Raw genomic sequence first — 26,787 nt, forward strand, 5'->3', positions numbered from 1 at the left:
GCTGAGTGCCTGGTGAGAGTGAGTGGGTCAGTGGGGCAGTGACTGGGTGGGGGTCGGTGCTTGGGGCTGCTCAGGGCGGTCGGTGCCAGTGGCGCGGTCAGGGCGGAGATGGTGGGGAGGGGGCTCAGGTCCGGTGTGGGGGTGTTTATCGGGGGTCAGTGCCCCAGAGGAGTGTCCAGGGTCGGTGTTTGGAGGTGCAGACACGACTGTGCCTGGGCTGGAAGTCAGCAGCTGGGGGTGCCGGGGAGGAGGAAAGGAGCTGCGAGGTCCCGAGGGTCGCGTGCGGGGAAGGGGCCGTGCGGGTGTGGGAATAGCGCTGGGATGGGTCGGAAGCGTCGGAGTGGAAAAAGCGGAGAGGAGAAGCGGGAGAGTCGGAGATGGAGTGATGTTGGGCTGTGGGACACGCAGGGAAGCGTCCCGGTCGGGAGGAGAGGCGCAGGGAGAAGGGAGTGGAAGAGGTGAGTCCCGTGATGGGGCTGCAGCGATGGACAGGCTGGACCGAGGGGAGGATGTGACAACGAGCAAAGGGAACTTCGGGACCTCGCCAGCGCTGAAGTGCTTGTTCTTCACGCCGTTGTTAGCAAGGAGAAAGGGTGCCTTAGTTCTTAGACAAATAAGGTACCGGATGTCACGCTATGTGACATCTGGCCCGTCTGCTTACCCTGGTAATACCACGTCTCGATCCCTTCCTTGCCCTGGTCCCAGGTGGCAGTTCTGTGCCTGCGGGAAGGAGACCCTAAAGCACCGCATCTGTGGTCTATAAACTTCCCAACACCTGCAACTTACAGTTGTTCAGAGCATCGTGTCCCTCTCTGTCACCGCTTCTTTCTGTTTTAAAGCAAATTCAGTTCTCCTGTTTACTTGATTGCCTGTTAAAGCACAGACACAGGGGTGTGCCTGAAATGAAGCCAGACGAGCAAGACAAATTGATGAACAAGTTTCAGAATATAAGAAGGGGAAATAAAATACTTAATAACTGCGTGTGGCAAGAAGCTCTGGCAAAAGCACGATTTAGATGAATGACTCAAGTGCAGAAATGTTACTGAGCCGTTTCCCGTCTGTTTCTGAATTGGCTGGGAGCGATGAGGTGATAAGCCACAGCCAGAGTTCAAAGGAAGAAGAGCATGACTAAATGCTGTATTTGAGAACCTCTTCTAAAAACGAATAGCCCAGAGCTTGTTGTTAGTATATCTGAGCATTCACTTAGAGGAATAAACTGGCTGATAACTTGGTATCCTCTTTTCTTTGAGGGCAGTCTCACCAGTTAGCAACAGGATCATTCTTTTGTGTATCAGCTCATCAAAATCCTGCCTAATTTATTGCAATTCTACTGTATTCAATTTTTAGTAACACCTTTGTTTATTTAGCTCTGAAAATTTTTAAAAATACATTTTCTCTTTGACTACTAGAGCTAACCAGAATACACTGAAGATGTTCAATGTAGTAAATTAAGCCTGAGATTAAATGTAGCTGTTCTGTAATTGATTAGTGCGTAGGAACAGATTTGCTGTCATCAAATAAAAATAGAATGGCTGCCTGGCCATAGTATTTGCCTGCACTTCTTTATTTTTTTCATCTGTATTTCTGAGATTTCTACTCACCTCAGGTAATTGTTCTTCAGCAATATCTATGTAATATAACAGGGCAGTATAAGCTGAAAAAAAGGAACAAAACCAAAACCTCACCTATTTTTTGCTGTAGACAAATTAATGTTTGGCTTTCAAGATTTTTTTTAAATTTCCTAGGAGAAAATGTGAGGGTTAGTGAATTACTGTGCTCTTTGCATACAAACGTGCAGGTTTGGCTGTTAGAATAGCTGCTTAGAGTTCAAGTTTGACAAACAGCTGTACTTGCAACGTCCCAAATGGCTTTTGAGTGTGGAGGTTATTAGTGTTAAGGGTTCTTTTAAACTGAAACAGGAATAGTGGTAAATGCTGTACCAAAATGATGGCAAATTCTGCTTTGTTTTCCTAACAAAAGCAACTTATTTGAATCAATACAAAGTTTTGGTGCAGTGAAAGGGTGGAGGTGAACTAGTGTTCCTCCTCTGTCCTGTTTACATCTTCCCTTGCCACCTTAGCCCTTTCCTTCTCTTTGCAGGTAAATCAGATACCTTCAATTCTGTAAGGTAGATCAGGCCACTTGATCTCAAAAAGTGGTCTGTTTTCCTGATGGGATACAAATAAAGGATTTAAGGCCCGGAAATGGCCGTTTGTCAACGTACCTGGAAGTTTGTAGTAGATGTTTTGCATAGTTTCAAGGGGGAACGTTATCACTGCACTCGAATAACAAGCTCCTGTCTGTGAGCAAAAGGGAATAGGAGAGGGTAAGAAAACATTTTCCTTTAGCCCTGGAGGCTGTTTGTAGATGGTCAGGGTGGGGGGAAGTATGTCTAGATGTGTTTTCATAGTGACAAAATGCAAATAATATCTGACTATACAGCAATAGCTTGTTCCCTGTCAGCTGCTCTGACTGCTGATACCTTTGTATGCTCTGTGTACTGGCCCCTTGCTTTAGGCCTGTGCTGGCCATCTCTAAGGGCCCAGAAGGGATTTTCATCTCCTCCATCCCTTGGTTCATAATATATTCTGGACCAGGAGTTACAGGCAAGCTGAAGTGCATATCTTTATTTTACTGATGTTCGTTTTTCAGGTGTCTAGTTAATGGATCCTGGATTTAAGTAACTGCCTAATCTGGAGTAATTCCTTTTTGTATCTTTTTTGTGGTGTTTGTGGTTGTTGTGCTCATTTTTTTTTCCCATGTTTGTGGTGTTGGTGCTCATTTTTTTTTCCCATCTCTAATATCTCTGTGATGTGTTTCACTCCCCAGTCTAGTCCATGATTTACTTCCAACAAATATCATGTTTCAGGAATGTGCAGCCTTGATGCTGTTTGTCTCTATCCTCCTCACTTCCTTGGTGTTGCAGTTGTGGCTTTTGACCTTTGCCCTGAAGTTGGGTAATGTTTGGTGTTTTCTGTGGGATGGTGGTGTGCAGGATGGAGTCTGCTTTGGTGGTGTTCTCGGACTCGTGTGTTGCTGGAAGCTGGTTTTGTTGGTCAAGGTAGTCTTTAAGCTCTATCCCAGTCAGGAGGTGATGTTGATAAAGCCAGTGATAAGGTGTAGTTTTTCAGAGAGTGGGAGAGTTTATCAGGCTTGACCAAAATAGAAACTGCTTCAGAAATTCCTTTTCGTTTCAATTTGTCAATCAGGTGTCCCAAAGATGCGTCCAAAATAGTGGTTTTTTCAGTTTATTGTAATGGAATTACAGGTACAGCCCTGACACCTTCAGCCAGCAAAGGCTTGCAAACAGATGGCTGAAAGGACCCTCTTTATTCTTGAATTGTGGCTGTATTCTGCTGGTGTTTCTAAGAATTTCCTGTAAGAATTGGGTGTAATACACTGCAGTAAACTCACAATAGTGCTGTGGGGTCGTCACCCCAAGTCACCTGCTATGAAGTAGTTCCCTGAAGCAGTTGCCTAAACTGCTTTTATCAGAACATGTTAATTCTAGTGCTTGATTAGACTACCTGAGCAATGGGAAGGTCTCTTGTCACCACTTCACACTCTCAGTACAAAAACTGCAAGCAGTGGAATCTCATAGAAGAAGGGGGGAAACTTGAAAAAATGGAAAATCTGATAGCGAGAAAGTGTAACACTAGCATGGGTCTTGGGCATATGTAGACAAATTTAGGATTTTACACCAATTAGAGTTCAAGTGACAGGATTTAAACTTACTGGAGTCCATCAGAGAAGAGGAGAAGGGGTATTAAGATTTTAATTCTTAGAAAAACAGAATAAGTACTGAAGGATTTTATTACAAGAGTAAGGATTTTTAGCAATTTTTTTTTCTCACATGCAGTATTATTTTTGAAGAGCAAGATAAAGGTGTAACCAGAAACATGGCTATTTAGTTCAAAATGAGTCACTCATTAAAAAATCAGAGAGAAATGGATCTTTTTCTTGTACCTAGTTCCAGTTCTAAAGGTAGCCACCTGCAAGATAAAGGTATAGCCAAGCTGGTCCTGTTCCTATGTGTCATGGAAGTGTTTGCTCAGGAGGTGAAACAAAGTCCATTCTAGAGCTGTGGCCAAGGGGACAAATAAAGAGTTCCACTGCACCCAAGAAAAGCCAGGAGTTTTTTGATTTGCAGAAGCAGTTTGTTAAACCAGTTTCTCCAAGTGTGTGCTGTTGGTACAAAGGTTCCCCACACCCTCCTCCTCTTTCCTAATCATCTAAACTTCAAACTGAAGTGTGGTTACACTGTGATTTGGGTGGCTGGAGGGCAGGATGCAGGTGCAGATTCCAAAACTGCCGTCTTGAGTGGCAGTGGAGAGGATTAAATAGCAAGGGAACTCGTAGGGAAGGCTCAGGTTTGCATCTGGTGGGGAAAGATAATATGGAAAGGTAAGATACAAAGGCATAAAACATTTGTTAACTGAGAGAGAAGTCAAATGTGAAGAATTGGATAAAGGAAAACAATGGGAGTACACGGGAAGCAAACATTTCACAGTGTGATTTTTGGGATTTTTTTCTTCTCTGCGTTATTGCTGCCAAAATTCCCTTCATTCCAGCTACATTTCTACCTTTTTTTTTATAACCTGGTTGTCAGGAGGATCAACATAAAATTTAAGTAGACCCACTTGGAATAACATTTTTTTATGCAATGCAAGAGGGGCTTCAGATAGGCTGTTTTACCATAAAGCAAACAGATGCTGTTAAATGTGTGTCCAAGGCCTTTTAGTGCGAGAGCACTTGTTCACAGCACTTGAGAAAAGTCAGACTCCTGCAGTCTGGTTTATTATTAACCCAGTCTTGGTTTCTGTACAGTTGGAATAAGTGTTTGTACTCAGCTTATAAAAATTTATGTCTCCTACTGTGCAAATATTTGCACAATTGGTATTTTTCTAACAATTTCTTAAACTTAGCTTTTGGAGGAATGTGATGCTTGGCTACCTTCAGAAGTAGGAGCTGCTGTGGTATTTTTGGCAGATGTATTTACTTTTCTATTTATTAACAGTATAGTGCTATAGTACATTATAAGGTCCTATTAATTGTGTGGGCTGCTTTTACATGTAAAACTGCCATGTTTTACATGACCTTTGTTATAAGTGATGTAACGAGCCATTAGTCCTGAATGTGTTTTTAAGATCGTGCTTTTAGTTTTTCCCTCCTTGAAGCACACTGAAAGCCCCTGTCGTTTCCTCCCTAAATTTCTACCCCGGTGACTTCAGACAAGCGAATATATTTGGCTTCAGTTCTACACAATAATTTATTGTCCCTTATTGTTCAAAATAAAGATTCCTATACATGTCTATGTGTGCATTACCAGCCCCCTGCCCTTTCACCTCCGCCTGAAGATGGTTAATCTCCCCATCACTTTATTTGCACAGTCTCTTATTCTCATTGAAACCAGTGACTATAAAGGTCCTTCTGGGTCACCAGATCCAGCCCCCCCTCAGTGCAAGCAGCCTGTAAAGTGATCAAGCCCCACTCCCACAGCCTTTGAAGATTGTGGAGCCTGCTGCAAGCCAAAACTGACAACACAATCCCAGCTTTTTCAGGTCAGAGAGAAACAATCTTCAAGGAAAAAAAAAAAGGCCCTTCAAAAGTGCCTTGTCAGTGCTTTGTCTCTGATGTGTTGTTTATTTTGTTTGTTTGTTTATTTTAATGCTGGAGTTCTAACCCAACCAGAAAAGCTTATTCTAATTGTACAGCTGTGTAAGAAAGAAGATTTACTGAAATCGAGGAGCTTCAGGGGCTGTAGAAATCAGCAGCCAGCCTGCCATGGCCACGTACCCCCAGACATCAGACTGCTTAAACCCTGAGCTGCGTAAGGCACTTTGCTTGCTTTGTGGTCTGCAGGTGTTGGAGGTTGTTTCCAGTGCCCTGCGAGTACCTGAGGAGGGACTTAAGAGACTTGTCAAATATCCAGGATTTCCGTGTTTGATCCAAAGCCGTTGAAAACTTAGCTGCAACTTAGTATTTCTTACCTCCTGATTTGCTGGGCTGCAAGTTTCATGTTTAGGTTGCTTTGAAAGGATGGGTTAAAGATCAGTTTGGAAGGGATTGGGAAAAGTAAGATCCATACTGGCCTTACAGATACCTCAAAAAATATTATCTCGTTCAGTGTTGAGGTGGTAACATCTGCATTTGTGGGAGCAAAAAGTCAAGTATCTTACCTAGAAACTGAACTCTGAAAGTGTCTTATAACGTGTAAATTAGTTTATGACATTCAGCCAGAGACTTCATCTCTTCTACACTGTTGTTGGTCTGGGTAGAGCTACCAAGCTGAACTGCTGTTCTGCAGAGTATAGAGACTTAACTTTGGAGTTGCATTTTACTAAACATAAAATAGGTGAAGTCCATACTGCTGTAGTTTTGACTGTGAACGTTTTCAACTTGCAGATCTCTAGTAATTATCAGCACTTTGGATGGACGAATTGCTGCACTGGATCCAGAAAACAGTGGGAGAAAACAGTGGGATCTGGATGTGGGATCAGGTTCTCTTGTGTCATCCAGTCTCAGCAAACCAGAGGTAAGGCTTAATCTCTGTCCTGACAAAAGCTTTAAAAATTGAATTGTTTCTAATAAAATGAAAGCAGCTTCCTCCTTGTTTATTAGTTGTTAAATAATGCAGCAAACTTTTAGCTACAGAACTTTATCCAGACTGTTCTGAAACTTTTTTTTTTGGAGTGCTTACATCATGTTGCCATTTCAAACTAGAGTGTGTCAGCATTTTGGCCTTGGCATTGATGTATGTGATAACTATCACACCAGATGATGTAACTGAGTTTGAGAACTGTAGGTAATTGCTGATTGAAAACAAGTTATTGTAATTTGAAGCAAATAAAAGGATCATCTGCTTTGTATTACCAAAGTATGGTTTGGCAAGTACTGGCTTTTTTTTTTTGTCCCTCAAGAAAAGCAAAAGTCCTTGTGACTTAATAGATGAACAAAGAATTGTTTTGAGTGTTTTAGACTAGATAAGCAGGCTGCCTGTAAAACAAAATGTCTTAGCAATTAAACAATGCTGAAGGTCACCCTGAAGTACTCAGTTATAAAGGGAGGGTTGCATCACTTCTTGCTGGTGAACTGTAGGAAAAAAATCTGAAGTTAAATTTCCTGTTTGGTGCTATTTCCACCGTCAGTTTGAATACACTTGGGCTAAAAGTTAGAAGCAAGGGGGTTTTTCTTTTTTTTTTTTTTGGTTGTTGTTGTTTGTTTGTTTGTTTGTTTTTGTTTGTTTGGATTTTTGTTTGTTTTTTATTTTTTACCTGCACTGGAGAAGTGAGATCTCTGAGTCATTCTCTCCTAGAATGAGGAGGAATAAAAACACCAATGTAGTTTGTAGTGATGACAAAGTACACGGTCCTTCCCTGTCATGGATGGTTGGATTTGATGACCAGTCCTGTATCATACTTTTGCACAATGATCATCAGAGAATGAAAGTTGGATTCAGGGTTATTCATATTGTATGAGCTTCTTGCTTGTGGTTCTTTGTTGCTGTCTGTGGAGACGACCTCTGTTCTGGTGTAAAGAAGTCTAAGGAAAGATTTGATCTGGTTAGGTGCTAGTGTAAGGATGAGAGCTAGTAACGAGTATTCAGATTGCAAAAGTAATGTGAATATTAATTCATGTTCCTTTGTTTCTGAGAGGGAATTTTATTTATGGATGCAGCTTTTTGGATTTGTTCAGGTGTGGTTTTGTGGTTTAGAAAAAACGCTGTAGGAAAGAAGAACTTCCCCCTAAAAATATGTTCAAGAGCAGAATTGAAAAGAGTGCAGAAACTGTGGAGAACTGTAGAGTGGAAGGTGTCAGTGATAGTGTGATCCTTCACAAATGTTTTCAATGCCAGATACTTAAAATGCTGATCTGTTACCTGTTGCTGCAAGTGACCACTTGAAAATAAAATCACCAGTTATACAAAGCATATATTTGAAATCTGAGCAAATATAAACTTTGCTGCAAATTAAGGCAGGAGCCCACGCTTTTAAACATTTTTGGGAATGCAAGCATTTCAGACTAAAGAAGTGCTTTTGCACATCTATATTTTGTCACTCAACTGGTCTGCCCAGAGTTCTGATATTTTCCCAATGTGGTATGACTGTAGAAACTAAAGGTTGATGATCAAACAACAAAAATTGTATCTTGTCCGTGCAATATTTAATTGTCTTTTGTGGCTACAAGTCAGTAGGTCACAGGAGTCATAAAAATACACTTTTAAAGAGAGTTTGTTATGCATAGAGGAAGTTGAGCTTCCAGATAAGCTTGTTTCACTTCTACATCTGTGGCTGAAGACACTGATGGATTTTGGCAGTTAAGATGCAGAGCCTATCAGAGAACTAATTTTGGAAGTAAAACTTCATTTTGGCCTTTTAGAAGCTGTTAAGTGTTATGAATATGGGCCTTTTTAGACTTACTGTCATGTAAACAAATTCTGTTAAGACAATTTAACAAGAAACAAAAGTAATGAATACTCCCAATAAACTGCACTTAAATATTTAAGTTTAATCTGCTGTCGGTATCAGCTGAGGGACTTCATGCAGTGAACCTAGAATCACTTGAGTAATTTGCATCAGTCTTGGGAAAATTCTAGTTTAGGTCAAAATACTAAATTCATTGAAGTTTAGAATCTGTCATCTTCCTGCTCGATGGTATTTCCTCTCTGATTTGGACATGTGGCATGTTAAGTTTTACTCTCTCAAACTAAGTATTGAGGATTTTTCTTCCTCTTCCAACATTTTTGAGGTAACAAGGGTTTCCGTGCTAGCAATTAATCATAAAACAGTATTATTATGTAAGCTGTTAACCTACATCTTCTTGCAAGAAATGGCAGATGAGAAACTCTTTTACGCTTGCAGTGATGAAGATTTGTGTTCTTTCAGAGTGAGCAAAGTGTGTGCTTCTGTGTCTTCATTGTTTTGATGAGAGGTTTTTTTAACTGTCTTGAGTGAGGGTGCAATGAACTGTAGTTCTAGGCTGTGGGGCAAAAGCATGAATTTAATTTCCAAGTGCTTTTTAAGAATAGACATTAAGATCTTCAAACTTGCAGCGTTTAGTAGAACTGTAGTTACTTCCTTTGCCTGTAAAATGTCAACCTGGCTGTCTGGAGCTCGTGTGTTAATTAGCAAAGTGAGGTAGTGAAATTTCGAGTGTTCCAGCAGCTCTGTCAGACGTCTCAGATCTTGAAACTACTGCTTAAGACACTGACAAGTGAGATGTTCATCATTTGTCATGTGAACAGATCAATTAAAAAGGAAAGGCTGCTGAAGAACTAATTGTGTGCCTGGGTAACTAAAATGCTAAAATTCTTTCCTTGGCTCTAAGCTCCAGCATAAACAAATCATGGTCAGGGTGCCAGTGCTGAAAAGTTATGACTCTGCATTTCAGTCTTGTGCATAAGAATTAAAAAACTCTGTTTCCCTATCAATTGAGGTAAAATGGAAACCCCTTCTCTGTACAGTTACAACTCCAAGTCTTCTTATTACTTGCATGTAAAGATTGCTTGATGAAGTTCAGAGAAAAGTCACTGAGTCACAACTTTTAGGAAAGAGACCTTACTTTTAATGGAAACACTTTACTCTTTAAAATTTAGGTTTGTAATTAATACATTGGCTATACTTAGAATACTTTTGGGGAGAATCAGCCTGTTGAAGTAATGATGCTCAATCATAGTGAAAATGGAGAACTACCTCTTAAGCAGTGGGAATGGTCCATATCACATCATAAGACTGTTGTCATTTGCTAATAAGGATGGTACATTCTCTTACCTTCAAGGCTTTATACTACATTCCTTAATGGGTTTCTGTCTTTTAAAGGATCTATTAATGAGAGAAATGCAAGGTGAACTTGCCTGTATATTAAAATGACTGGCCAGCAGTGGCTGGCATGGTTGGTGGGACAGTGGGAAGCTGGAGAAGAGATGGAGTCAGGGAAAAAAACCCTCCTGTGGGTTGGGTGGATGGTGGAGATACTCCTGTGTAAGAGCTAGTGGCTGGTGTTTGATGAGGAAGGGGAGAATAGCTGGATACTGGGTGGTGATGAGGCAAAAGTAACAGCTTAAAAACACTTCCAGGAAGGTGACACCACTTTTCCCTGTGCTGTCAGAAGTGCTGCAGGAGCTCGAAGTTGTTTCAGTGCTCTGGGCAGAGGACCTGATAAAAGTAACTGCCTTGGCTCGGGCTTGGGCTGTTAGAGACTAATCCCTAAGTAAGCACATTATTTCCTTATTTGAGACATTGGGGATCATGGGACAAAATCACTTTCAGCCCGCAAGGCTGACATTTATAGCAGTCACAGTAAACATGCCACTGTATCCTGGAAAAATGGAATAATTGTTATGCCATGTCACCAGATCTGTCAGCACCCTTATGCCTATAAAGACTGTTATGACCTTAGAATTGCACTGTATACGTGTATATCTTAATTTTTATATTGTGATAGCCACTTAAAATCAAGTCTTGTACAAACTGAGGCATCTTTGTCATCTTTCTTGGACATAAAAGTGGCATGTTTTTGTGGAATTACATTTTTTTCTCCAGAGAAATGGGGAGATGCAAGGAATTTTTATACTGAAGTCGTCTGACACCTCATTGCATTGTAGGCAAAATGAACCCATAGATACCTTTAACAAATTGTTCCTTTTTTTGCCCTTTGGAGAAGACAAACTGATGCTGAGAGCAGTGAGTTGGGATAAGATTTTGAAATCTCAGAAAAATCCACTAGTGCCTGGATTTAATGCACACTATGAATGTGTCTTCTTTTTGGGGGGGTTCTTTTTCCTTCCCTTTATCAGCATCATAAACCTTTCCAAATTTTCAGTGATTTGGTTCCCCAAAGAAATACTAAATTCTGCTGTGAAGTGTCCAGTCACCTGGGATTCACTTTGAGGTACTGACTGCCTGCACTTTCCTGCTCTTTGGACAAGGCAACCTCTGTAACCAGTCAAGCCAGAGAAGAGCCAAAATCTGCCTTGGGTTGCTTTGGGAACACAGGAAGAAACTCAGCAATTCTCATCCTTCGACCTCTTACACTTTGGAATGGAAGAAAACACAAAATCCACACTGAAAAGGGTCAGGGCAAGACAAGAGGTGAAAACGCCCTCTGAGGGGCTTAAATTGTGATTTCTTTTATCTGCCCTCCCAGAGGTTTGGGGGGAAGGTGAATAATTTGACTTTGAAAGAATTAGGAAAGTCTCACCCACCACTTAGGGCACTCCTGCAGCAGCATTTTATTAGTTTGAATAAAAATTAGGGGTTTGTTTGGTTCACAGCTTTTTACTATGGTTGTTTTTCAGTTGAGTCACTGCCTGTAAATATCATCCAAGGAAAAGCTGAGATATGTTTGTCTTGGGTAGGGGTGGGGAACACTTAAGGCTGTCAGTTAGACTTGAATGTTTTCACTTAAAAGATTATTACAGCATCTGTTAAATACAGTGCTGAATATTAGGAATTTATATTAATCGTGCATAAAACTATTCTGACTCTGCTAACACTCACTGGACAAACAAAAAGGAGGTTTGTCTCAAACTACACATTCTGAGAAAATGCCTTTCTCTCTGAATTCTGCTTAAAAATGAATGGCTCTGTCTAGCATGCTGTTGTTAATTTTAACTTTTAATGTGTTTGTGCAGCTTAAAAGCATCTGGCCTGGGACACACCAGCAGCAGAACCGATCTCTCCTTGGAAGAGTCTTTGTGCACTGTACAGGTTTCTCACAGGAGCAGATGCTGTGCTGTGGGGTCAGACTTTCATATACAGAGAACAGCATGTTGGTTCTCTGAAGTGTTTGAGTGTGTGCAAGTTTTTAAAGGACAGTTTTACTCATAGGGAAGAATAAAATTTTTTTAAAATCTATTAATGTTGTAAAATTACTTTCCATCTGTAGTATGCTGTGACCAGGTGTAAAGCCCTGAATTGCCACTCTGTTCAAGCAGGCAGAGTGTAAATCAGTGGTCTGGTTATTGCCTAATCTGGGGAAAATCTATTTCCTTGTAGGTAAGGTGGTATAATTTTTGGTTGTCTAAGAGTGTAAAAGAGCATTCTAGTGTCCTGTAGCTGACCCTTATTTTTGTGTACTACTGAGACCGCCAGATGCTTTGATAGCTGAAGATATGATTCCTCTAGAGGAAGGCTGAGGCATCATCTGGTTCTCAACAGTACAGGTTTTCTATAATAGAAATGAAATTAAACTGTACTAAATGAAATACAAGACGTGGGGATTGATTACAGCAGTTTTGTTATTGAAGGTTGGAGATGACCAGTTCAGAACTGAAAAAACTGTGTACTGAGAGATCCCGTGACAGGTTATCAGCTGCCATCTCCATTGCTCTGCAGGGCAAGGAAATGTGATCTGTGTTGCCTGCGGGGAAGAGAGAGAGAGAGAGAGAGATTAGTGTCTTAAACGGTCCTGGAAAAGCTCGTAATGAATAAGAAGTGAGTGTCCAGAATTGTACTTCAAACCAAGATAAATTCTAATTGCAATTGATGAAGAGAAGGCTTATTAGGGCTTTCAGGGGTGTGGAGCCTGTGTTTTGCAGGGAGAGAATGGATGTGACTGCTCTCTAACTACATGGATGTGTCAGGATTCCTGATGGAACAAGGGGTTCCTTTTAATTCTGTTGCTGGAAACACACACGGTGTGCGTGGACATGAAGAGGTGATGGGCTTGGGAAACTTCACTAGGGACACCTGTGGATTTCTGAGGACAGATTTTTGCTGCTTTCTTGGCGAAACTAAAACGTATCAATTATAATTCTCCTGAAAATAAACTCCTAATGATGTTTAGTGGACAAAAAGTCACCAACCAAAGATGGTTTTAAAGTACTCTGATAGCTGGAAGTTGTGCTACTCTAGGAAACTCAACCAGCTCTTTTAGTGGAAGTGGTAAACCTCCTTGAGGAGAATGGGAATTGCTGACGGATGCCTGAGCTGTGTTGGTGCTTAGTATGATGCAGTACCGTGGTTTTTTTGTTGAGATGACAAGTAGGGCCATTGCTTAGACAAGTAGTCTTGTGTATTTATTGACACTGCACATCTTCAGTCGTCTTAGTTCAGTGTCTTGTTCAATTGAAAAACCAAAAGACTTCCTGAAGCTGGAGATCGGAGCTACCTTGCTGACACTGGTTGTAGTTAGCACTGATAAAGCCCTGATGAAGTGCTGATGTGTGTCCTGTCACTGTGCTTTAAGGATGTCTGGGGGGGATGACAACTTCTGTTATGAGACATGTGGGCAGCTACAGAACAGGATTTTGTGGCTTGTGTGATAGCAGAGCTCTCAACTCTGGTTCTCACAAGTGATGCTCTGCCTTGAACAAAGCCAGGAAAGTTTCTCCAAGTCACTCTGGGCTAATGTTTACAACTAACTCATTTCATGCTCACAGATATACTCAAGATCATGCAAATATTGGAAAGGATGTTTGCCATCAGCACAGTCTCTATTGTTTAATTGTCTTTAATGGAAACATGAAATGGTTTAGTTGGGATAGACCTCTAAGATCACAGAGTCCAACCCTTAACCCTTAACCATTGCCAAGGCCACAACTAAACCACATCCCTAAATGCCACGTCTGCATGGTTTTGAAATCCCTCCAGGGATAGTGGCTCCACCACTGCCCTGGAGCAGTCTGTTCAAATGCTTGATCACCCTTTCAGTGAAGAAAGTTTTCCTTGTAGCCGATATAAATCTCTCCTGGTACAACTTGAGGCCATTTCCTCTTGTCCTATTGCTTGTTTAGTGGGTAAAGAGTCTGACCCACCTGGCTACAACCTCCTTTCAGGTAGCTGTAGAAAGCAATAAGGGCTTCCCTGAGCCTCCTTTTTTCCCCAGTCTAAATAACCCCAGCTCCCTCAGCCACTTGTTGCAAGTCTCGTGCTCTGGACCTTTTACCTACTGGGTCAAGATAAGGGCAGGGAGAGAGTTCATAATTTAATTGCCTACAGCACACTGTATGGTGAGCAGTTCTGGTGTTTACAGATATAAAAATGGATCTAGTAATTTGTAGACAAATACTTGTTTCAGGTAATGGATAACTTAGTTGAGATTCAGCTGCCCAGTACACAACAAAGTAATTTACTGTGCTCTAAAGGCTTTTTTAACTTTCAGCCTGTATCTTTATCAGTATACAGAAGTGCCTGTTTCAAGGGCTAAACATTTTAGACAGTTTAGCAAATCATTCCTCCAGCAGCACAGCTGCTGACATCTCATTTCCGAATTTCTTCTGGACTTCGTGCTCCATAAGGAGGTAACTATTAATCTTTCTGTCAGACTCACTGCATGTTTCGTTCACTCTACTTTCTTTGCATCCTTGAAAGAGGAGACTGTGATTTTCTGTGTTCTGTCCTCCTCCTTTCAGGCTCTCTTCCTATAGGAGTTGCTCTATGGCTTAATTTTTCCAGACACACAGCCTTTGTGTCCTTATCTGAGACATCAACCTGTCCAGGCAGGGCCAGGGGAAGAAACACTCAAGGTCCAGCAGAGATCAGCTGAATCCTGGACCCCTGGAGTGCCATGAGCTTCTGCTGTTGCCCATGGTCCTTGTCTCTGAAGAGCAGCATCTTGGTCATCTCTCAGTGGTGCTGTAGGAGTCCATGTAGTCTGCAGGAGAGCTTTGAGGTGGGGTAGAGTTAAAACATTTTCTTAAAACATCCCAATACTGGAATAGGACTGTGGTGGGTTGACCCTGGCTGGATGCCAGGTGCCCACCAAAGCTGCTTTGTCACTCCCCTCCTCAGCTGGACAGGGGAAGGAAAATACATTGAAAGGCTTGATAAGGATAGGGAGAGATCACTTACCAGTTTTGTCACAGCCAAAAAAGACTTGGGAAAACTAATTTTATTACCAATCAAACCAGAGCAGGATAATAAGAAATAAAACCAAATCTTCCTCCTCATGGGAGGATTCCTCATGTTCTGCCCCTGCTCCAGCACGGGGTCCCTCCCAGCCCTGTAGTCCCCCCCACCCAGTACCAAAGCTTTGCCATGCAAACCCAATACAAACACCAATTTTGCCATAGTGGCTGATGAACTTCTTTGTAAGGCCTCTCTCTGGAGAGGCAAGGCTTTGGGTAATTTTCATTTTCCTCACTAATCTACTCCCTTATGTGCTGTTAGTTTCAAGGAGCTCAGTGATGGGCTCTGTAGCAGCAGCACCAGTTTGCCTCAGAAAGCACTGCTCTTAAGTTTCAGGAGACTTACAGTCTTACTAATAAAACTTGCCACGAAAAAGAGGGGGATGGAATAATGTCAAAATAAAGTCTTTCTTAAAGCACTGTGCAGTTGGATTTTTTATTATTATTAAGGAGAACAGTTTTTAAAAGTCTGTTACCATGGCAGCAGAGCAGGCTGGCATCTCTGTAGTCAAAGCCCCAAGTCTTGTTTGACTATGATTAAAGTAAGAGTGGTATTTTAGTTTGCTTGTCTTCAGAAGAGGGGTCTGTTTGATTGCACAGCAAACACTATTGGGTTGTGATCTCTTCTAAAGCTGGGGTGGCCTGGTTAACACAGTGTGATTCCCCTGATTTCCTGTATGGCTCTTCAAGGGAGGGCAGAGGACAGAGTAGGAGTAATTCTTTTAAGGGTAAACTCAAGCTAAACAAGATACTGTGCCCCTGATGTTGGAAAGGAGAGTGTAATTCTCTACTATGCTGCTGTCATCTGTTGCTTTTTACACTGTTGGTGTAAAAGACAGTTTTGCCGGGACCCTGGTGGTTACAACTGATCAGATTTTAAGATCTGAAGTGTAGAATCATGACAGAGATGCCAACCCCTGTCATTTATTAGAGTTGTGGGAAGGATGTTGCAGGTGTTGCTTTGAGGACAGAGAAAAAAGGAGTTTGGAAATGAGTTCTCCAGTACTTATGCACAGGGTTACAGCAACACCTCGTGCTCATCATACACAAAGTTCAGGGCCGTGAAAGTTGCATTTATGACTTCTTTTCATGTATTCATGAAAATGAAACCGAAACTACGAGCTTGTGGAGTATGGGGGATAGTGGAAGGTGAAGAAGGACTGTAATAGATCTAAACTTGTCTCATAAGGATCTTAATGTAGGCAGGAGCTGGGAACCAGGTTTGGCCAGTAGACAGATGCTGTGAACTGTTGCTGGGTGAGCTGTGCACCCAGGTAAAAATCAGCCTGAGGTTTGAGACACGTCTCTCCTCACTGTTGCTGTGCAGAGCTGGTGTGTGTGTGCTCTTTCAGTCTGTCACACCCCAGCTGAGACAAAACCTTATTTCCATGGCTCCTCTGATGTGCCGCTCTGGCACGGGCTGGCTCTTACCTGTTCAGAGGAGGAAGGCCACCTGATCCTGCCTCATAAACAGCTCAATAAAATACTGATTTATCCGATGTCCAGGTGCAGCTTTTCTCACAGTCCAGGTCCTGAAACTGGTCTGGGCATGTGCTCTGCTTAACAGACCCAGGAGGTGGTCAGGAACAGGTATGCACTTTGTAAACAAGTGTAGTGCTGAGATCAGAAATAATGCCACTCACGAGGAAAGATTTTTCTAGACAAACAACCACCTGCCTGTTGGTATTTCCTGCTGCAGCTTCCTTGTTGCCCTTGAACACGACTGGGAAGGTTGTTTCACTGATGTAAATCAGGGACTCCCCTTTGCAGTTCAATTTTCTTCTTCCTTGGCTGGTTAAACAGCACTGTATGCTCTGAAGAGTACTTTGCTCTTTTACCGGTGCTTTATGCAGTGCAATAGCTTAACAGCCTTTGTTTTTCAAAAGATTGTACTAATGTTCTCTTTGTTCTCTTCTTATGGAAACGGGGCTGTTGTGGGCCTTGCAGAAAGTTTGAAGACTCTAGCTGGTCACCCCAGTGTGCTGCTGTTTCATTAGGGTTTGCCTGTTAGTAATACTAAAATGTCACCATTTAGTGTCCTGTGCTTCAGGATTTCTCCAGGTATCTGGAGGAAAAACAGGTGAATCAGCATCCTGAAATCTAAGGTGAAGAGGAGAAATAACCTCTTCTACTGAAAGGAAGTCATAAACCGGTGGATCTGTGCAGATAAGATCTTGCATGCTAAGCAAGAAAGAACAGACAATAAATCAGTTCCTGACCAGCCCAAACTAGGGACATCTCAAAAAATGTGTATGTGTGTGTGTGTATATATCTCTAACCTGAAAAATTTGTAAACATTTACAGTAGGAATACCTCCATTACTGTCTGTGGCGTTTGGGTTTTTTATTTGTTTGTTTTTTAATGTGGAGCATGCAAGATGGCTTTCTCTTTCCCAGATTTGTTTGTGCAGATTCTTGTTTCTGCCCTTTGGAATGAAGCTGCCGTATGTGACTTTTAATATGTTGCCTAGATTAATTTTAGGGAGGCTTAAAAGACACAGTTCTCAGTGAGAAGTAGCTTTCTTAAGAGGATGCTTGATGTTGGCTTTGATCCTGTTCGTTACAGTGATCCTATTGCAGGGATAATCACAGAGGGGAAAAAAATTGGCACCCTTATGATTTAAGATCATACAGGTTAGTCTTAGTTAATTAGTAATTGGAATGAAGCTCTCACAGTTTATAGTAACAGCGAGGTTTGAAAACTACAAGCTAAAGTGTGAGAAAAACATAAAGGCATAAAATAAAGCTTCCTGTTCTAAAGAAGATATTTTACTTGTGCTTAGTTGTTTCCTTGAAGTTATTAGACAGTCCAGCCCATCTGTAAACAATACTATTGACTGTTTTGGCACCAGACTTGGCTCAGATGTGTCTGCACGTGAGCAGGCTTGATTTTAGCTTCAGACGATAAAGAGTGTTGGGAATGGGGTAGAATGTCACGCTTGCTGTTAGGCCGCTCCTGGAAGCTTTAGTACTTCAGCTCGTTTTGATCTCTGTTTACACATTTTTTTTTTCCCCTTTCTCTCTCTGTTTCCCTTTCCCCCACCGCTATAAATCATCAGCTCCCCGCGCCCATCAACCTGCCGCGGCACCTGGCGCACGGTGCCCTCCTTTCCAGTAAAGAGTCTAGACAGCAAATTCCCTGGTAGCGAATGCCATTTCGGATCGTTATTGCCTTTTCGCTTTTTTTGTGAGGGCTTTTTAGAAACTGCATTACCTCACCCGTCGGCCTGGAGATTGCGCAGCCCGCGCCGCTGATAGGGCTGCAGAGCCCCGCGCAGAGCCAATGGAGAACTTGGGCTTCAAACTCTTTAATGAGCGAAAAGAGCAGCGTCTCATTTAGGGCTCGATAGTTAATGTGTGTGGGGGGGGTGTTTTGGGGTTTTTTTAAGTGTTACTTCTGAAAGACAAGCCACTTAACAATTATGTGCCATATTGCTGACCGGTGAAGCTGAACAAATAGCTATTTACATTGACAGATCAGAGGAATGTGTAAGTGCATCGTGGTAACCTACATTTTCTGTGCCAAGAGATTTGCAGCTGACTGCCTGGGTGACTCACTCCTTGGATTAGGAGATGAGGTAATGCTTTTGAGATACAGGGTGATGTCATTCCTTTACCTGAGCTGCATGCCGATGCTAGTTGCTAGTACTTTCAAGGAAAGTCCCTTTGCTGCTTCTGGTCTACTAGAGAATGAGCTGGATAATTTGGATAGGAGTTGATGTTTTTATTAATGTCCTTCCAAAGCCTCTGGCTGAACTGCTCCTTTGAAAACCAGATGTCGCCACAAGTGGCAGCAAATGGCCACAAATGGCTTTTGTTATGTGTGTATATGGGCACCTGCAAGTGGCACATTTGCATACCTGCCCCTTTCTTCAAATAAAGCTATTTTAGTAAAAGAAGACCTTTGCAGTATCAGGTGCAGTTCCTGGTCAGCACTGTGTAATGTAATCCCTCTTACAGATAGAGTAATCTTAACAGAAGGTGATTTTTGCCCTCTTCTGTTTCTGTAGTGAAATACCACGTTTGTGATAGTAACCCAAATGTCTGGCTTACACTTACTCATGGTCGGTTTAACCCCATCTGCTCCTGCCCTGCTTTGTCCTTCACTGCCACAGCTCTTCCTGCTGCCTGTGCTCCCTTTCCTGATGTGTTCACCCATAGCAGTTGTGTCTTTTCTCAGCCTTTCCTTCCCAATGTCACGCAGGACGTGCTGCTCCCACAGATGCCCTCAAGGCTGGGAGCACGGGCAGGTGATCACAGAGCTGACCACACGGTGTCATCTGTCCTCCACAGCCTATGGGAGCCGAGGCTGTGATGGATGAGTGACCCACTGCCAGGGAAGTTCTGAAGGCATGGCTTCATTTGATCCATATCTTGGGAGTATTACAAGTGTGTGTTGCTGAGTGATCTTGATGCGTGCTGGGGATTTGGGTGTGTGATTCCTAGAAATGGCCAACGTTTCTGTGTTGTTTGCTAGTGGAAAATTTCATACTCAGGACCCTGGAGCAAGAGCTTTGGGACAAGGGAAACGCTTAAGGTGACCTGTGTCACACTGTCCCCAGAGCTCACAGTTGCCCACCGAGAGCCTTCCTTGCTCAGCAGCAATTGCTGGGCAGTTTACACCGCTGCCTCCTCTCTTCACAAACTGATGGGGGTGGTCTGCAGCCCTTGGAGCAGGATATCTCATTTTGCTGGAGGTGAGCATGAACCTCCAAGCTGCTGGCAGGTCTATTGATCATGTGCAGGAAGAAACCTTACAGAGGATTTATTAATGCAAGGTGACAGCTGCGCAGGCTAAGCGTTGTCACCAGAATTGTTATGCATTTTTGAAAGAATATATTACAAAAACATTTTGTGATATTACTCTTCTGTGATGCATGTTTTAACAAGGTACTCCACCATGGTTGCAGCTGCAACTTTGGCACTGGCATCTTTTGTTTTTAAAAAGGTGTTTTCCAAAATCTGCTCCTGAATATGAATGCTTATGTAAACCTTATTTGTTTACTTTTTTCCCCCACTGGTCAGGTGATTTTTACAAATGACCCCTCCCTGCCCCAGGAATGTTACCTTTTTTGTTGATTTATTTCTGTGTGTATAGAGAGCCGCGTGTGTTTATTTTTCCTCCCAGATGGTAGGCCTTAATGCAACATTTATTGTGTATCAGACATATCTCATTCAGTGTCTCTTCCAGGATATTTGGCCTTTTTTACCATAAGGTAAGTATCTGGGAGGGAAAGAACACACCTCATTTTGCTTTGTAAAGAGCTTCACAACTACTCTCAGGGATTTGTTTTTATCTTCTCTTCAGTTACACATTGTGCTCCTGAGAGGAGTTTATATTTTAATTGTCAGTCATCGTGAGGCTTTTCAAAGCCAGAAAGTATGGGTGTTGAATCCTTTGGGGATCTTAAAAGTCACCAGCATTGTCGGGTAGCTCACCTGAATTTTCTCTGTGAATGAGGTGTGTCAAACAGTGTAAGGGGAGAGAGATATTAGTTATGACATGCACACGTTTACAACATCTGCCGTTCCCTTCCTGTTTAGGTGAATCCCAACTTTGCTTAATGCTCTTTGCTCGTCTGTGACACAGTTAGAGGAATAAAAAGTCTCATGTTAGAGAGAAATTGAATCATGTAGAAGACATGGTTTCACATCCTCACAGTGGTTCCAGAAATAATAACCAGAAACCTTTGTAATACACGTGTGTGCCTCAGAGTCTGAGCAGGAATATCTTGTTTGAAGTGACTAGTATATGTGTACTAGAAGTAGCCTTTAAATCCTAATGCTTAAAGTATCTGAATTTAATGTAATAATGTTGTAGGATACTGCCCAACTGGACAGAGCTTCTGGAAAAGCATTGAAATGTTCCATGTTAATCCATATCCTCAATAGCTAAGATTATGTGGATAACAGTTTCTCACTGTTCTTGATGGGCACAGCCACTGTGGCTCCACAGTATTAGTTATGGTCCATCATGCTGATAATGAGTTTCTTAATAAGTCCCTTAGTACTCACTGACAATGACTCATACTTCCGAACCAGGATCTCCTTGAAAATCTCACTGTAATGGATGAAACCTCGTATCCCTGTGAAGATTTTTTTTTTTTTTTTTTTTACTTGTACGTTTAGGAAAAAGCCAGGCAGGTTTTAAAGGAACAGTGTGCTTAAACATAAATTCTGAGTAGTCAGATTTAACTGTCTGGAAAGGCAAAGGGGAAATGTGAGCTCTGATTTCAGTGATAATTGCTCTCCCTGCCTAACAGAACGTTTGATATTCTGGAGTAGTCATTCATTGTAAAAACAGCCTCAGTTTTTCTTTTAAAATACCACTGTCTTGAAACTATCACAAATGATTGCAAAACTTTGCACTTACACCACCGATTGTCTCTTGGAGAATGCTTCTACCCACATCATGTTTTCTGCAGTTTAGATGAACACTGACCTGTCAGCTGTTTGAGCTTTAAAATGTTTTGAAGAAGTGTCACTCACTGAACTGTTTTTCAAATAAGAATAGTGAAATATGGATTTGATTCGAAGGCCTGAAAGTTTTCTGTCTTCAGTGTGACTCTGAAAAATAAGACTCTGGGATACGAAACCATAAAATAGGACACTGGAATATAATGAACTGGACTTGCTTCTACAGCATTTCTGTTTCCATTTGTGGTCTGTGTATTTTGATAAAATTGTGGTTAAATCGTAGCTAACCTTCAGTTCAATTATTTTAGGTATTTGGAAATAAGATGATAATCCCTTCCTTGGATGGGGACCTTTTCCAGTGGGATCGGGATCGAGAGAGCATGGAAGCAGTTCCTTTCACAGTAGAATCTCTTTTGGAGTCATCCTACAAATTTGGCGAGGACGTGGTCCTGGTTGGGGGAAAGTCTTTGACGACCTATGGGCTGAGCTCCTACTCAGGGAAGGTAAGAGCCTGAAAAGCTGTCTTGTGTGTGTGTGTGTGTTTTGAGCACTGTCTTGCAAACTTTTGTAACTCTTGAGATTTAAACTGTGGTACAGCTCGAGGGTATAACTGCAGGGCAAAAAGGGCAGAGTCTGAGCTTCTTGGGCAACAGCTGCAGTGGGCTGGAGTAGGTGGTGTGGCTGAGCCTCTCACTGCCATCTCCTCCTGCCTGGGAGCTCCCACTGCATCCCCTGTGCTGGCTTTAAGCCTTGCCTCACCCTTTGCTCAGCTGATTTGACTTGCAAACGCAGCAGAGCACTGCCCAGTTTTTGTTGGATTAGTTTTATGCTGGGTGAGCTGTAGGAAGGGGTCGGGGAGTGCCAGAGCCAGGACAAGGGAAGGGACAGGGGGTTTGTGACCAGAGGCGAGTGGGAGGATAAGAGGGATGACCCCTTTCTACCAAGTTGGGAGAGGAGTTCAGCTTTATCACCTGGCTCTGCTTGAAGTAGACTTTGCTGTCCAGCCTACTGCATATCAGTTAAGGCTTTGGGTGAAACTTTTTTCAGAACTAATTTCAGATTTTCCCAAACTAATGAGAAGAGAAAAACAACATATTCAAAAGTTTAAGACTTGTGGTTGTTGTCAGTGTGCTTACTATCACTCAGAAGCAGCTCTTCTTACGTTGTAGAGTCATATGTGAAAGTTAAAAACTACTTACTATCTGACTAGTACAGAAGGTGTTTTTCTTCTGAAACTCGCTGGTTCAAAATTGTGTGTCCTGAAAGAGCACAGATGGAAAAAAGGCTAGAAAAAGCCCAGGAATTAATTGCATTATTCAGAGTCCTAGAACTGACATACCTGTCCCCCTCTTTAATGTCAGATGTTGTTAGTGCTTGTAGATACTTTGTGTAGTGAAGAACAGACATTTGGTGAATCGGAAACATTGTTACATTTTGAAACAAGTTAAAAAATAGATTCAGTTAAAAAAATTTTCCCAATGTTTGTTTTCAGCAAAATCAGGGTGTTTTTTTTTTTTTCATTTTCACCACACATTTTAATGTAGAACACTTCCGTGGTGTGATGTAGAGTCATCACTAGTGCTAAAGAGCATAGACCCAAAACAAGAGTTCATGCATTCCTTTTGATTTCCTCACTGGGCTCTGTGCACCAAGAGACTGCTCTCCCCCAGTGCTCAGGAAGTGGAGGGTTTAATTTCTGTTTTTATTCCTTCTTTATACTCACAGTAGCAGTGGTGTCTCATAGGAGAAATAGTGCCTGACTCTTCCTCCCTAAGAGTTCAGGCAGTCTCTTGTCTTTGGCAGTTTGGTGACAATCCAAACTTCCTAGGTGTGTTCAACTCCCTTTTCAAAATACAGTTGCTCATATAATGCAAATTCTGTTTGAGATTTGGACTGTTGCAAAGTCTGTGTGACTGTGAGAGTTCAATAAGGTTTTCTTTCCCCTAAATATCTGACAAGGCAAAGGGGGAAGGGTCTGTGGTATTTTCATTTCAGTAGTACTTCGTTTGAAGCTGATAGAGTTATGCTGAGACAAATATGACATGAAAGCAGAACTGTGCTGTGGGTCTTGTAGGAATGCTCTTTTGATGTCCATAAAAATAGTGGGAAAAGAGAAAGCTAAGATTTCTTTCTGTTAGAAGTAGAAATACATGCAAAATATCCTCAAATGGTAGTCAAAATACCACAAGCTGTAAACTTTCTAGGATCCTTCGAAAATCCTAGTTCTGAAAAGCCCTTATCTCTTAAACCAGGCTTTTCAACATCCCTCAAGTCGAGCATCTAAAGTCACTGTGCTCGAAATTGCCGGGCAGCCAAAAACGCGTTGTGAGGATTGTTAGCTTTGAGTGTCGCTGTTGGTTACGCTTGTTTTGAGGTTGCACAGGGGAGTCTCCTGCCTTGTCCCTTAGGTGAAGTACATCTGCTCGGCTGTGGGGTGTCGCCGGTGGGACGACGACGAGACGGAGCAGGAGGAGACGCTCCTGTTACACCGAACCCAGAAAACAGTCCGGGCTGTTGGACCCCGCAGCGGCAATGAAAAGTGAGTTCAGAGACAGTCCCAGAGACACAGGTCTTGATGTGTAATGTTTTAAGGATTTGACCTTCTTTTTACTCTCATCAGTTTAGGAATTACAGAGGGAGTTTAGATTGTTAACCAAAGGAATACGCCAGACTGTTGGCAAGGATCGAACCCTTTTGCTCCTCAGTGCTTTTGAAAATGTTTTAGGCTTCAGTTTTAGGGTCAGACAGAAAAGATATGAGTCAAATGACAATTACTTTCCTTGTCCTTGCATACCTCAGTTTATCACTGTTCTGCTGCACAGGGCAAATGTCACTAATTTTAGTTCTAACTGCTGCTTTTTGTACAAGAAGGGGCAGTTTAAAAGTCTTCTTACAATCTACTAATTCATGGTTAAGTTCTTTAGTTACTCATGGTAACTATCTCTGGTGGGTTTTTTATGCTTGATGTTTTTAGCTTTCATTTTAAGTTGATATTTTAAATCATTCTTAGATCTGTGTTGTCCATTTCACAATGTGGGTGGTCTGTTTTTTACAAGTTGTAGAAACTGGTTCAATCTGTGGTTTTCCTAATGCAGTAACGTTTAATACATTAAGATTTTTATAAAGATGCAGACATGTATTCTGCTAAAAAAGCCCACCAAAACCCATTTAGAAGGCTGGTTACTGTATGTAGATACAGTAACTGCCCAGCAATTTAGTGGAGAATTCATCATTCCCTGTTCCCCTGCTCCCTCTTCTGTTTGTAGCAGGATGTGACAGGTTGTGCATCTGTAGTGTATCAGGGATGACCTAATGGGAACTCCAGTAGGTTAGAGTTCAGATCTGATCATCTCAGATCAGATGTCTAAAAAGATAAATCTGGGGTTCTGTGATTCTTGGAGACTGATATGAGCAGGGAGAGGTGTGTCAAAACCATAGTATTGCACCTTGTGCACCAGAATTCTCCTGTCTTTGTGGTTAGAAACAGAGGTGCCTTTCCTGGTGACATGGAATGAATGGGATAGATCTGGGGTTTTAAATCAGAGAAAGAAACCTGTATGTAAAATATGCCAAACGTTTACCATGAGGGTGTAAATTCCTTAAGGAGACAGTTTAGGCTCCTGGTGATTGCCAGACTGATAAGAAACTCTGGATATCCAAACATACTGTTCAAGAGTATTTACCCCCTTTGTGCTGTTCAAGACACAAACTTGGCATCCTTTCCCATCTGTATCTTTGTTGGTTTACAAGAATTGAAGAGCTTTTTGCTATGCAGTAAAACTCTGTGTTCTTTATACAGTTCATTATGTAGTTGTCTTTTTCGAGTGTTAACCGATGGGACACGAGTGGTCCTGGTTTCATGAAGTATCTGCAGAGGGATCTGTGTTAGGTAGTATGTTGGATTAAAGCAAACAAAAAAAGCATTGTCCCTTCCTCAGTTTGAAAAATCTTACATTTCCAATTAAATCCACTCAATTAGTGAAGAGAAATATGTCTTGTGTAGGATGCTGCTTTCATAAAAGCTTTGTACTTGTTGCTTTCATCAGCTCCACAATGTTTTCCTACTAAGCAGACCCAGCTGTACTGTTTGATGATTTTAATTTCCCTCTCTTTATACTAAACCTTCAATGGCATTGGCCCTACTTCACCAGCTATTTTCTCAGCTCACCCATCGTGTTAGGCAAGATTTCTCAGCTTGTTTGGTTTATGCTTTGGATTAGCACTCCCCTCCTGGTACAGTTCTGTTCACCTGACAGTCTGAGAGTTTACTGTGAAAATATGGGCCAAATATAGGTAATTCAGTTTAGGAATCTTCTGTACAGAGGATTTGGGACTTCCTTGGAATACACAAGTTGCTTCTACAAAGTTTTTCTCTTTTTCTTTAAGGTGGAATTTCAGTGTTGGTCACTTTGAGCTGCGCTACGTCCCAGATATTGAAAGCAGAGCAGGATACATCGAGAGCAATTTTAAATCAACTATGAACAAAGAAGAAACAAAAATCATTTCGGATGTGGAGGAGCAGGAAGCTATGATGAAAGACACAGTGATAAAGGTCTCGGTGGCTGACTGGAAGGTGATGGCTTTTAACAAACGAGGAGGACATCTGGAATGGGAATACCAGGTAGGGGAAAAGACAGACTATTAAATATCACAAAAGTAGAAGTTTTGAAGATGTCGTTCATCTTGGGTTTCAGGCGCTGTCTTTGTAAAAGAGCACACATCTGCTTGTAATTTTTTAACTAAAGTTCTGACTTTGAGCTGCTGCATCTGTTACAAAAATTAAAACAAGGAATTTAGGCACATTGTTTAGCATTATTCTTATATAATAGCTCATTAATACAACATTAATTTTCCAATTACCTCTCTCTCCTTCAGTTTTGCACTCCAATTGCTTCTGCATGGCTGCTTAAGGATGGCAAAGTAATTCCAATCAGTCTGTTTGATGACACAAGTTACACTGCAAATAATGAGGTACTGGAAGATGAAGAAGATCTTGTGGAAGCTGCCAGAGGGGCCACAGAATCCAGTGTCTATTTGGGTGAGACACCAATTGCAGCATTATCTGTAGTAAATGTTATTCATTTCCCTGTTGAGGTTGTAGTAAAGATCTTTTTGTACTGGTAGATTTCAAAACTATAAATCTTTTCCATTATGGTTCTGAAATGTTCACTGCTTCATAGTTTCAGTACATTGGAGAGAACTAAAAGTGCTGAAACTTTAAAAGACAGGTTTATAGCTAACAAGGCAGTCTTATTGCCTGCTAGTTTGTGCACTGATTGCAATAACTTACCATGAAGAAAATTCAGATAAGATTTTACAGGAGTAGGTTTTCATCCAGCTTTCAGAATTCATTGGACGTGGCTTGTAATAATTTGAAATAATGGCCCCAGGTCCTCCTTCTCAGCTGTCTGTCTGTGTCTGGGAGGTAAATGTGTTTTGGTTTTCTAAGACTTGGTTTGCCTTTGCCTTTTTCTCCAAATCTTTACACCTTGTAGCTTTCCTGTTAGTGGTTAGAATAATAGA

General features: G+C 41.7%; 1 protein-coding gene across 1 annotated transcript in view; it reads left to right on the forward strand.

Annotated features, from left to right (window-relative positions):
* EIF2AK3 (eukaryotic translation initiation factor 2 alpha kinase 3) overlaps window positions 1-26,787 on the forward strand; it is a 43,673-nt gene that overhangs the window by 448 nt on the left and 16,438 nt on the right. Inside the window, exons 2-6 of the mRNA XM_027667173.1 lie at window positions 6,406-6,535; window positions 21,573-21,767; window positions 23,673-23,803; window positions 25,651-25,885; window positions 26,140-26,302. Coding sequence (XP_027522974.1) covers window positions 21,588-21,767; window positions 23,673-23,803; window positions 25,651-25,885; window positions 26,140-26,302 — 709 coding nt within the window. The 5' untranslated portion in view covers window positions 6,406-6,535; window positions 21,573-21,587. The remainder of the gene's footprint in view (window positions 1-6,405; window positions 6,536-21,572; window positions 21,768-23,672; window positions 23,804-25,650; window positions 25,886-26,139; window positions 26,303-26,787) is intronic.

Source organism: Corapipo altera, unplaced genomic scaffold, assembly GCF_003945725.1.
Source record: "Corapipo altera isolate COAL_440 unplaced genomic scaffold, ASM394572v1 230, whole genome shotgun sequence".
In the NCBI taxonomy this organism is placed as follows: Eukaryota; Metazoa; Chordata; class Aves; order Passeriformes; family Pipridae; genus Corapipo; species Corapipo altera.